Here is an 11,907-nt window from a genome sequence, read left to right as displayed (position 1 = left end):
AAGACACGTAACATGTTAAGTTTATGAGTAAATAAATGTTGATGTTCTTCCTCTGCTTTCATTTTTCTTAGCAAGACACAGTGTCCAATCACTGGTGAGCTATTTTTGAATTAATTGAAGGCAATTAACTTCAAAGACGCTGCTGGGTTTTATTTTTTTAGGTACAATGCTATTTAAAGTTAACAAGCAATATCGATTCTGATGCCTGCGTATCGATACATGTATTGGAATGAGGTCTGCAACGGTATATTGCCATATCGATTTTTTTAGCACACCTCTAGTACCATTATAATACTTGAGCATATAGTACTGTACATCTCTCATCAAGTAAAAAGTTGAATTAAGAATTAAGTTGTTTTTTGTTTTTTGTTTTTAAACCTTTGAGGGATAAGTGCTTCTCCACCTGCTCTGGTATTAGACCTCATTGTGAGATTCTGCAGGTATACATAATGTTAAGGTCAGTTTATTTATTTTTATTGAACACGCTTTTATCACAGCAAAAATTGTTTTATAGCCCCCACTTAATGTATCATGTGGCACAACAAAATATGGCATTTGCATGTTGTGCAACTATAGATTTAGAAAACATTTATTTGCATGTATTACCTCCTGGTTGGATTTATTTATTTATGGACCACTTTTCAGCACCTCCATTCTCTTTTTTTAATTACCGTAATCTCTTGGAGATCCTCAGGTGTGTAAAGTTTTGCTCAGTTGTCAGTGTATTTTGTTTTATTTAACACAAACTTGTTTTAATGGTACAACACTTTATTAGAAAAGATTATGCTGAATACTATAACAATTGCTGGATTTTTATTATTTTTTTTTAACTTGGAAAAAAGTTACTTTTGAGACATTTTATAAAGTATGTACATTTACTTACGTCCCACCTCTTCAAGTAAAATGTCAAATCGTTTCAAACGCAATTTTGGGGATCCCTGGAACCACTTTTCATGTCAGCATTGCCCCAACTTGGATGCTCCGTGTCCGTCACGTTGAGTGGGAGGAACCTCTAACCGTGGTCACATGACAGCTTGCACAATGCTGCATGCTTCCCAAGTTCCGACCACATTGGAATCTTTGCAGAAATCATCTAATAATGAGAACAACAATACACACTTACATGAGTTCCATTCATAGCCACCGGTGACTCCCTCCGCGCCATCACCTCCAGTCGGAATGACAGTCCAGCAAGCGCGTTTCTCTCTCTCTCTCTCTCTCTCTCTCTCTCTCTCTCTCTCTCTCGACCGCTCGCTGCCTGTAATGGGAAATGTGGAGTTCACGCAGGACGAGATGAACGAACGTGTGTCATGAATCCGTGAAGCAGCTACAAGTTGATAGCAGTGCGATCTGCGTGCGGATGGACTTTTTGTGGAGTTGTTGCTTTCCGCATGTCTCGATCAGCTGACCCGCGTGTGCGGAAATGTCCCGCGCTGGCTGGCTGGTTGGCAGTGGGCGGCTGGCTGGCTGACCGATTTACAAAGTGCATCACGCCGCTACACTGAGCCGCCTGTTTTCCGTTATTATGTCACACGACAACGCTCCGCGGAACCATTGGGCGCACAAAGAGGCCGTTGTCTCGCCTTTTATTCAAATATCAAACTTATTGAACTTGAGTAAAAGTTACTACCAAGTAAAGTTGGCTTCTTATTAAAAGATATTGTGCCCAAATCAGGGCCGGTTGTACGCTGATCTGAGGGGGCAGTCAGAGATGTTAAGGGGGCACCATGTACACATCATGCACCAGAACTTGTTTTCTCCCTGTGCTTATAGTAACACTGTTTTTTTGCTTGTGTTTTTTTTTTTTTTTGCATAGGGGTGTTAGCTTTGTGTCCAGCCCCAACGTAGAGAAGTGGATTGCACTTAGTCATGCCTCTATCTTTAAACCTGTCCAATTTGGGGTGTCCCACCTAAAGACTAAGCTCCTGCTGGTATAGCTCTGAAGGTTGCTGAGGCAAGTCATGCAAGTTGACACCGGAAGAGAAAGGAGCGTTAAAACAATAAAAGTAGGGCACCGAAATATTGCCTTTGTGTCCACTTTTTGGCAGATATTTCCGCTACAGCAGATAAATTTGTCAGCTTGTAATATATTAATTTTGCATGTCTATTAAAAATGTGATTTCCAACTTGTGATTTGAGGGGGGAAAATATTTATTTGAGGGAGTGGTGCCTCCTCCTCCTCCTTGGCCCCGGCCAAAACGCTAACATGATAAGCCAAACTACCGTTTTAACAACTAGCCACATGTTAGCTAGCCTTTAACAGCTCACATTACAGCTCAGAACAAAGTAGACAGCATAAGCTAATATTTTAAAAGACGTCAGAGAATTAGTCATGTAACATGTTTTGTGGTATGACAATTAATTTATTGAAATGAATTAAAATTAACTCCCAAGCAACACTATCCTTATTTTTTTCCACAATATCCCACCAAAATGCTAAGCCGAACAATTGTTCATAACTAGCCACATTATTTAGCCAACTAATGTTGCTAACTGAGCCACATAAACTGTTTTATGCCATGAAACTGAAATACATAAAAAAAGTTGTATTTTGATTACATGAACAACCAGAGCCTCTTTTTACAAATACACTATATCAGTGGTGTCAAACATACGGCCCGCGGGCCGGATCAGGCACGCAAATGAGGTTTAATCCGGCCCACGAGAGGACTTGGTAAAGTAAAAAATAAAAATAAAAAATTGTAATGTCAGACCAATTAATCAGCCAGCCACAATCAAATATATACATTTGTAATTTCACAAGCAGTCCTCAGATGAGTAATGTACATAAAACCACCCTGGAAGTCATTATTTTACACACAACTTAAAGTTGTTGTTTTTTTTTTTTGTTTTTTTTTTTTTAAATAATAGACCAACATAAACGTGTTAAATACAACACAAATTCAATTACTGGTAACACAAATACATATGACAAGGATTAATATCCTTATAACTTCCTTAACTGTGCCACACAATGCATTCTGGGAACTATATATATGCAAAACAGGTAGATTTAACACGTCCGGAACTCGTACAGGCAAAGTGTTGCCGCGTTTCATTTGCATTCATGTTATTTTTTTTAAACATAGTTGAGCTCTGTAATTTAGGGCTGGCCCAAAAATCGCAAAAATCTGCATATAATTGACGTCAATTGTTTTATTCCATTATTTTACTGATTCGGCCCACTTAGTAATATATTGCAAAGACAAGCGGAAATAAATCAGTGAATGCTTCACCTAGCATAGTTGACAGCTTGGATTCATATAGCAAAAACAGCACTGACTTTACCTCACGTTAAACTCTAGGCTAGATAGCAGTTAGCATGGTGGGTCTCTGCTGCCATTCAAAAAAATCACAATCGACTAATATCTGACAAAAGATATATATAATGTATACATCTGTGTTACTTAAGAGTAATTAACTAAAATTAAGACATACTGTATGTAGAATGGCCAGAGTGAGACCACTTCTGCTGATTCATGAAAGTCACAAGCACCATCTTTTCCTTGACAAATGTTTTGTCTTTTCACCCTGATTGAAAATGAGTTTGCCTCTATGACCTGTATTGTTGAAGCCGAAGAACCACAGAGTAATTCACCATTGTATTTATTCTGGCTTTACCTTGCTCTCGCAAGATTAATTCTCGAAGTATTTGTGAGAATACATTTTGTACCGCTCCCACTAATAACCGGCGTTCCCGAACGGAAAGAGCAACATTGTGTTTGGGGGTGGGATATGCAACTGTGACGAAACCAGGAAGTTAGCGCCGACGCCGGAGCTAACAAACAAACCTAACATCGACGAATGGACGCTACAATTAATTCTGTTCTCGCAGAATTATTCACCGTTTCCTTGTTGAACGTTGAACAGCGAGAGGAGCTTCATGCATTTCTTGCTGGTAAGAAGTTTGTGCTTTTCCCCCCTTTGACAAGAACAAACATGACATTTTCACCCGTGGCCGTGACTGGTTCAAACAAACGTGTAGAATGTCACATCGTCCAATCAGCTCGAATTATTGTACAGAACGGCCCGCCTTTTCCTGACGAAATTACTGTGGAGAGGTAGCAGGTGGATATGTAATATCCATCAGGCTATTGCCAGCTTAATGCTGGCTAGTACCAAAACAAAACAATGAGTATAGCCTACACCTGCTACATAGCAGCCTCAGGTGTGTCCAGAGGTGAGTGACTTCACGGGTATCTATAGATACCACAAGATGACAGAAAAAGTTATTTTGGCCTGAGCACAAAACCACAAACAAGTGTGATTTTCAGCAAATAAGCACTGTACATAATTTGTAGTTGAAATCGCAAATGGTCGGCTTGCCAGTTTAAACTGTTAAAATGTTTGTTATCCTCAAAGGATGAGTAGTTTTACTAGATTTTAGTTTTATACAGTGATTAAATTATTTTTATCCTTGTATTATAATTTCCAAAAGGGGTCATGTTCCAGGTAATGTTTAAATTACAGCAACTTGGAAAACAACTTAATTCATGTCAAAATGATATCTGCTAATAATTGGTTAGGCGTCCTTATTTCTGTTTTTTCCTTTTTAAATGTCATACTCAATTCTCTAGTATAAGATAATTGGTCAACCACGTTAGCGTAACATGATTGACAGAGCCCTCTCCTCCTCCCTCCCTCCCAGTCAGTGTTTACATGCAGGTGACGTCACTTTGGGCACGCCCACTCAGGAACAACTGCTCGCAGGATCCGCAGCGAGAGGGAGAGAGGATGCACACTTGCACAGTACGCACGTCCCAACCGAACGACTGCTTTTTGTCTGTATGAGCAGATTCTGTAAAATAATCATATTTTAATCCTGGCGCGGCATTATTTTGTTAGATTTTTGTATCCCCCCCCCCCCCCCCCCCCCTCACTTTTATGATACTTTTTAGAGAGGAGTTAGTAAGTGGCACAGGTAATTTGTCGAGGGACGTCGTCGTGCATGCATGCATTTAAATGAAATAATCTTTGTGCTTTATTATCCCTCTAAACTACGACGCTTGTCAATGGGAATTTGCACTCTTAAAATGCAGTAATGTGATTTATTTAAAGTGTTATTTAAAGTGTGACATTGATAGCCTTTTTTTTTTTTTTAGGTTATTTTAACGTTCTCACCATTTTCACTGTTCAGGTCATAAATGTGTAATATAAGCAAATATATCAATTAAAAAGTTTAGCTGAATAAATTATGCTTTCAAATGCTATTTGAAAGGAACGCCGAGTTCAGTGTGTGTGCGTGTGTGCGTGCGAGCTTGCACAAGGCCATTCGTCTTGCGGGACAATAAAAGGAGAGTTTTTGGGGGCCTGACACTGACAATTTATGGCTGCCCTTCCTCGCCCTAATAACTCACATATTGTGTCACGGACTGTCAAACCCACGCAGAACACAGCTACGCTGTTATCAATCACACATTTCTGCATATTGTCTCATATAGGCTGGCTACACACACGCACTATACTCCCTCACCAAAAAAAAATAAAAATAACCCGCTGAAGATAGCTGAAGTGTGTGCACTTATTATATTAAATTGATATAATGTCATATTTTCCTGTTTGAACCCTTTCCTATGAGTTGATGTCAGTTTTAAGTAAGTCAAACTAAATATAGAATATGGGGGAAATGCGACGAAGCACTTGAATGAATGGTTATTATTATTTGTATGAACATCTGTGGGTTACGTTAAAGTTTTTTTTGTTTTGTTTTTTTAAATACAAGTTGAAATCTCAAGGTTTTATTTATATATTTATTTATTTTTTTATGTGCATGGTGGTCCATTTCAAATTCTCACAGCAGTGTAGATGACCTCAGGCCATATTTCCCCACCTCTACTTTAAGGACGAACAACTGAAAAAAGTACAATATAAAGTAAACTTGTGGAGTAAAATCCCCATATTGTAATTGTTATTTTGTATTACACTATATACAGTTTATTAAAATCATGATTTATATAAGGGACAAAACAATACTCATGCACACAATTAGGCAAAAGTGCAAATAAAATAAAATAAGAAAAAATACAAACAGAAAAAAAAAATAACTGCACACAGGTGTTTGTTTTTATTGTGCTATAACATTTTAAAAGTACAAGAATTCGTGTGTTTTTAGCAGTGTGTGTGTTTAAAATTTTGAGTTGTACTTAGAGGATGTTTGTTGGTAAATGATTTTGATTAGAATTTGAATAGCACACTAATAAAAATATAAGAAATACATTATATAAATATTTTTAATAAACATTCCACTTTTAATAGAATTTAATGAAAACGTTCCATTTAAAAAAAAAAATTAATTGGACTGTAACAAAAACAGTTAAAACTTATCAAACGTAAATATGTTGTGTTTTTGTTTTGTTTTTTTGGCCAGTGCAAACTTCCAGGCCATGTTTTATGGTGTCTGTGCCTCTCCAAAAGTTGACCTGTCAAGACGATTACCGCAGAGGGAGATTAATGGCAGAGGCGGGTTTGCAATAATCATCGTTTTGTTTGATGTGACAAGGCTGATAGGCGTTGATTTACTTACAAACTGATAGGCTTTTAATTGAGCGCCGATGGAGATGAAAGCATTGAAAGGAATCCCCCCACCACCACCACCACCCCCGTCCTCGACACCCCCGCCCTTTACTCCCCTTAAGTCTCAATACTGATTAGCCCTCTCAGCGGTGAATAGTTGGGAGCCATTTTGCACTTTTTCTTTTCTTCGCACCACCTGACAGTCCATCGCTCTTCCTCTTTTTACGCACACAAAAAAAAAAAGAAGCGCGACCATTTCTGCATTGTGCGCAAATAAAGGCGAGCCCACATCAGTGTGTAAAATGTCTGCCTTTGTTATCTCTTTGTTGGAGTTGGCAGATGACAGCCATCTGCAAACACTGCGTCAAATATGTATGGTTATGAATTATTTTTCATACATTTCAATTATGCTTGAGCTCCTCACAGTGTGTCAAAATACCCCCCCATAAAAAAAAAGTTGCTTTAACTATGTTGGCCCCATTACGCATTGATTGACATAAATCAAATGGAGCATTGATTGACATCCCCCTTGACAAACAACTGATTGATTGCATTGACTGAGGTGTCGGGGGTGAAGATAGGAATAGAAATAGGGGGCGGGTTGTATATTAGAGTGAAAACATGTGACATTTGCGTCCCCTCCATCACTTACTTTTTGGTCTATTCCTGTCAACGCTCCTCTGTTGAAGAGAGAGCGGCTGGTTGGTTTTATGGTTGCCAGGTGGGATACGAGTGTGAATTGGTAGGCAGACATTTTGGGGCTTATGCCTAGATTTAAGCGTTTTACATTAAGTCAATATTACACAATAATGTACAGTAAATGGTAAATATATAATCTGCATATAATGTTCTCTAAAATTAAAAACATCCTGGAAACAGGTCGCTCCTTGTTTTCATGTTGCAAATTCTACTTTGTGGTCACTTTTGTTGAGGGAAATGTGAAATATGTTTACTGTTTTGTTCAAAATGTACACTGAAACAATCTTATCCTGAGACAGTCATGTGTGAATTTGGTGCGTTTACATATAATTTGCATATTACTTTATTGTACTGAAGGTCAAACCAAACTCTTGATTGCATACACAGTACATTGCTTTAGAGCTAACTTTTGCGCGAGTTGCTGTCTGGGTTCCCTCTTGTGGTACATGAAAGAATTACTGCCTAAGTATTGTTCAGTTGTATTTAACTTGTAAGTTTTACATTTTTATTTAATCTTTAAAAATGGTTTGGTTTAAAATTTGTAAGCCTTGTTTTAAATGAACTTTAGCTATAGGCCTACAATTAATGTCATCAATATTTAAGTTCAGTTTTTGTGTTTTTCTGTTTTTCTATATATAATTAAGCACAGTGTACAATGTTAAAATATTAAATACGCTTTTATGACTAACATTTGTCTTGTCCTTGATGGACACATATCTACTGCACTCGTGTATTTTTAACATTGGTCATTATGGTAGTACTTGGAGAGTTATGTGTTTTTGAATAGTACTTTGTGGGGTTGGGGGGGGGGGGGGGGGCGGGGGGGGATGGTTCAGAACCCCTTCTTAGACTTATTTTAAACCTTCGAGGCACCCCCAAGGACACTTAATAAAAATGCATTAGGATAATTAAAATGTTGACTGTTGCGGATAGCATTGGCCATATCTGGCCCAAGATGATTGAGAGAAACGATTGCTATTAGTGGTAGAATTCGATGACGGCTAATTTGTTAACATAAATGTTGAACTGAAGGCAAAGTCATTTTTGGACATTTTGGGTTTAGCGGGGGAGGGTGGTGGGATTAATACAACTGCAGAGTCAATTTTGCAAAACTAATTTAAAACACATCTAATGGGAAATGTATACAGTGTTCACTTGCTATATTGTGGTTGATGTTATTGCCCTGCTATATTGGTAATAGGTGTTTATACCATACTTTTACTTACTGTAATGCTCTCGCATGTGGGCAAGGAGAGCCACAGTCCTTGATGCACTTTTCAGTCATTTATTGAATGCGCACACTCGAGCACGAGCTGTGTACTTTGTGTAGTAAATCATATATCCCCATCAAAATGAATGGAAGTGCCATTAATCTACTCAATCTACTCAACAAAAGAGCCAAGTTGGTTTGGTCTGAAAAAACAAACAAACAAACTGCAGCTTGAGGAGAAAAATCGAGTAAGCGTTACCAAGCAAGCAAACATTTAAAATCTGCTACGAGGCTCCTCCCCCTCGTGGAGCTGTCAAGGAGGATGACGTCACATCCCCTTGACCCTCCAATCACCTCGGGCTGCCATTTGATTGGAAGGCGGCAAAGGCTTTCATCTCGGGACTAATTCAGCTGCCCCCCCACCCCCCCTCTCTTCTTCCCGGAGTGAAAACGTCTCCCAGCCTCTAGTGCGGGACTACACACAGGGAGGACGCGGACACGGACGCACACGCGCGCGGAAACCTCTTCTTTCCTTCTTCCGCATCCCCAACCAGCAGGATTATTATCTCGCTCGCCTTGTTTTTGATCGGTTTTAGAACCTTATTTTTTTGGGGGGTGGTTTCCTTAATGCATCTGAGCGAAGCCTCGCCGTCCACTTGGCTGACCATTGGGACATGAGCAGGTCGCCCTCGGCGTCTGTCCTGACGAATCTCGGTGAGTTGAGCGCAGCCTGGGAGCGAGCCAGTCGTCGTGGAAGCAGCGGTAGCGACGAGCCGGCCTCTTCTCTCTTCCTCCACAAGCAGCAGCAGCAGCCGAGGAAGCAGCAGCAGCAGCAGCAGCACTCGGCGCCGCCGTCAGACCCGCTACGGCAAGCCAAGCGACTCCCGGTGAAGGTTTTGAAAATGCTCACCGCACGCTCGGGACACATTTTGCACCCGGAGTATCTGCAGCCTTTGCCCTCCACCCCCGTCAGCCCCATCGAGGTAAGAAAAATATGTTAGGTTTAAAAAAAATAATAAAAATAAATTAATTTAAAAAAAAGCGGAAATTTGGAAATTTTGTGAAAAAAAAATAAAGAAAATGTTAGGCTAAAAATGTGATGAAAAGAGTAATAAAATGACTTTTTTTTTTTCTCCAGCTCGATGCTAAGAAGAGTCCCCTGGCTCTCCTGGCGCAGACGTGCTCCCAGATCGGCAAGCCGGACCCGCCGCCCTCCTCCAAACTCTCCTCGGTCGCCTCCAATGGATCTAGCGACAAGGATTCTAAATGCGGCCCGCTCAAAATGAGCGACATCGGCGCGGACGACAAGTCCAGCTTCAAGCCCTACTCCAAGCCGTCCGACAAGAAGGACTCATCGGGCGGCGGTGGTGCGGACAAGTCTGGTTTCCGAGTGCCGAGCGCCACCTGCCAGCCGTTCACGCCGCGCACAGGCAGCCCCAACTCGAGCTCCTCCGCCTCCCCCATGCCGGCGGAGGGCAAGTGCGGGGAGCGGGACGACAAGAAGGAGTCGGACTGCGGGAAAAGCGGCGCGGACGGCGGCTCGGCCACGTCCAGCCACAGCCGGATAAGCGTGAGTTGCGGTGGGATTAACGTGGAGGTCAACCAGCACCAGGAGACCACGCACGGCCCCAAGACCTCCACTTCCTCCTCGGCGTCGGAGTCCTCCCCGGTCACGTCCGTGTCCTCGGCGTCGGTGCTCGGCTCGGGCCTGGTGGCGCCGGTTTCCCCTTACAAACCCGGACAGACCGTGTTCCCGCTCCCCCCGGCTGGCATGACGTACCCGGGCGGCTTGGCCGGGGCCTACGCGGGCTACCCTCAGCACTTTATGCCGCACGGGGGCAGCCTGGTGAACGCGCAGCTGGCCAACTCGCTGGGCTGCAGCAAGGCCGGCTCCAGCCCTCTGGCTGGAGCCTCCCCGCCCACCATCATGTCGGCCAGCCTGTGTAGAGACCCTTACTGCCTCAGCTACCACTGTGCCAGCCACCTGGCGGGCGCGGCGGGGGCTTCGTGCACGCATGAGTCGGCGGCGGCCGCCGCGGCCGCGCTCAAGTCCAGCTACCCGCTCATGTACCCCACGCACCCCATCCACGGAATGCACTCGTCGGCGCCCTCGTTCAGCGGACACCCCTTGTACCCGTACGGTTTTATGCTCCCCAACGACCCCCTGCCTCACGTGTGCAACTGGGTGTCGGCCAACGGACCGTGCGACAAGCGCTTCTCCACCTCGGAGGAGCTGCTGAACCATCTGAGGACACACACGGCTTTCACCGGGGCGGAGAAGCTCATCTCCGGCTACCCGGGCTCCTCGTCGCTGGCCAGCGCGGCGGCTGCCGCCATGGCCTGTCACATGCACATGCCGCCGTCAGGGGGCCCCGGCAGCCCCGGGACTTTGGCTCTGAGGAGTCCGCATCACGCACTGGGACTCAGCAGCCGCTACCACCCGTACTCCAAAAGCCCGTTGCCCACCCCTGGAGCGCCCGTCCCGGTCCCCGCGGCCACCGGCCCCTACTACTCCCCCTACGCACTGTACGGTCAGAGACTCACTACAGCTTCAGCGCTTGGATATCAGTGAGGCGTGGAGACAAGAAAAAAAAAAAAAAAAAACTTTGCAAAGTTTATAATACAAAGAATGCAAATATAAAGACTTTTGTATGGACATATGGGCGGGATCCGTGGACTTCAAACTGTATTTATTTATATGTCTGCTTAAAAAAACAAAACAAGCAGGCTGCAAAATGGAACATATTTGAGCAAGTCAAAAGTGCATTATGTGGAAACATGAGAGCTAAAAAGTGGGTGAGCGGAGCAGTTAGAACTAATTCAAAGTAGGCTTCCACATTTCGATGTTCATTTCAAAGTTGCTACGATTGTATTTGTTCTTATTTAAAAAGGAAAAAAAAATGTCTCAACGAGAAAAGAAAAATAATTTACATGCATGTTGTTTTTGTTTTGTTTTATTTCTTAAAATTCAGAAATTGTCCACATTTGCCGTTATTTTTCAGGTGTATACCATGGGAAGAGAATTGGTATTTTTTTGTATGTATTCTGAGGGGGAAAAATAAGAAACAATTTTGTTCCATATCTCCTTGTGCCTCATTGATTTGATTCACCACCGACCCTATTCAGCTAACATTCTCATTGGATTTGTGTATCCAAACATTCACTTTTCAAATTATTTGATTTTTTAAAAATAATTTCATATAAAGTAGGATACATTCTGATTGAAATATAATTGCAAGTGTGCGTGCGTGTGTGTGTTTGAGAGAGAGAGAGAGAGAGAGAGAGAGAGAGAGAGAGAGAGACTGTGTGTGTAAAATTCAACATCAGCTTTATCAGCTTATTTAATTGATACATTTTGTGGTGGGAAAAAATGGAGGGGTTAATTAACATTTTATGAGTTGTAAAAAAAAAAAAATAGATAATATAGTTATACTCAAATTCTGAATATTTTTAAGAGTGTGTAAACTAAAAACATTTATGTCTAC

At 42.1% G+C, this 11,907-nt stretch overlaps 1 protein-coding gene across 2 annotated transcripts; it reads left to right on the top strand.

The window, feature by feature from the left end:
* Window positions 1-8,853: 8,853 nt before the first annotated feature.
* LOC144001129 (zinc finger protein 503-like) lies at window positions 8,854-11,503 on the top strand. Of its 2 annotated transcripts, XM_077495169.1 has the most exons (3): window positions 8,854-9,136; window positions 9,226-9,405; window positions 9,561-11,503. In XM_077495169.1, exons 2-3 carry the CDS (start codon window positions 9,325-9,327, stop codon window positions 10,992-10,994), a joined length of 1,515 nt encoding a protein of 504 aa, XP_077351295.1. In that variant the 5' UTR covers window positions 8,854-9,136; window positions 9,226-9,324; the 3' UTR covers window positions 10,995-11,503. The 2 variants fall into 2 exon arrangements, with proteins under 2 accessions (XP_077351295.1, XP_077351294.1); XM_077495168.1 differs by having other exon boundaries at window positions 8,854-9,405.
* The last annotated feature ends 404 nt before the right edge of the window (window positions 11,504-11,907 follow it).

This window comes from Festucalex cinctus, chromosome 14, assembly GCF_051991245.1.
Source record: "Festucalex cinctus isolate MCC-2025b chromosome 14, RoL_Fcin_1.0, whole genome shotgun sequence".
Taxonomy (NCBI): domain Eukaryota; kingdom Metazoa; phylum Chordata; class Actinopteri; order Syngnathiformes; family Syngnathidae; genus Festucalex; species Festucalex cinctus.
The sequence above is the reverse complement of the archived record's forward strand: the minus strand, read 5'-3'. Positions and strand labels throughout refer to the sequence as shown.

Excerpts from the sequence above, each read along its gene's own strand:
- LOC144001129 (XM_077495168.1), top strand. The coding sequence starts at position 9,097 with ATGAGCAGGTCGCCCTCGGCGTCTGTCCTGACGAATCTCGGTGAGTTG. Across the intron at positions 9,406-9,560 it reads CCCCCGTCAGCCCCATCGAG|CTCGATGCTAAGAAGAGTCC; the intron begins GTAAGAAAAATA and ends TTTTTTCTCCAG.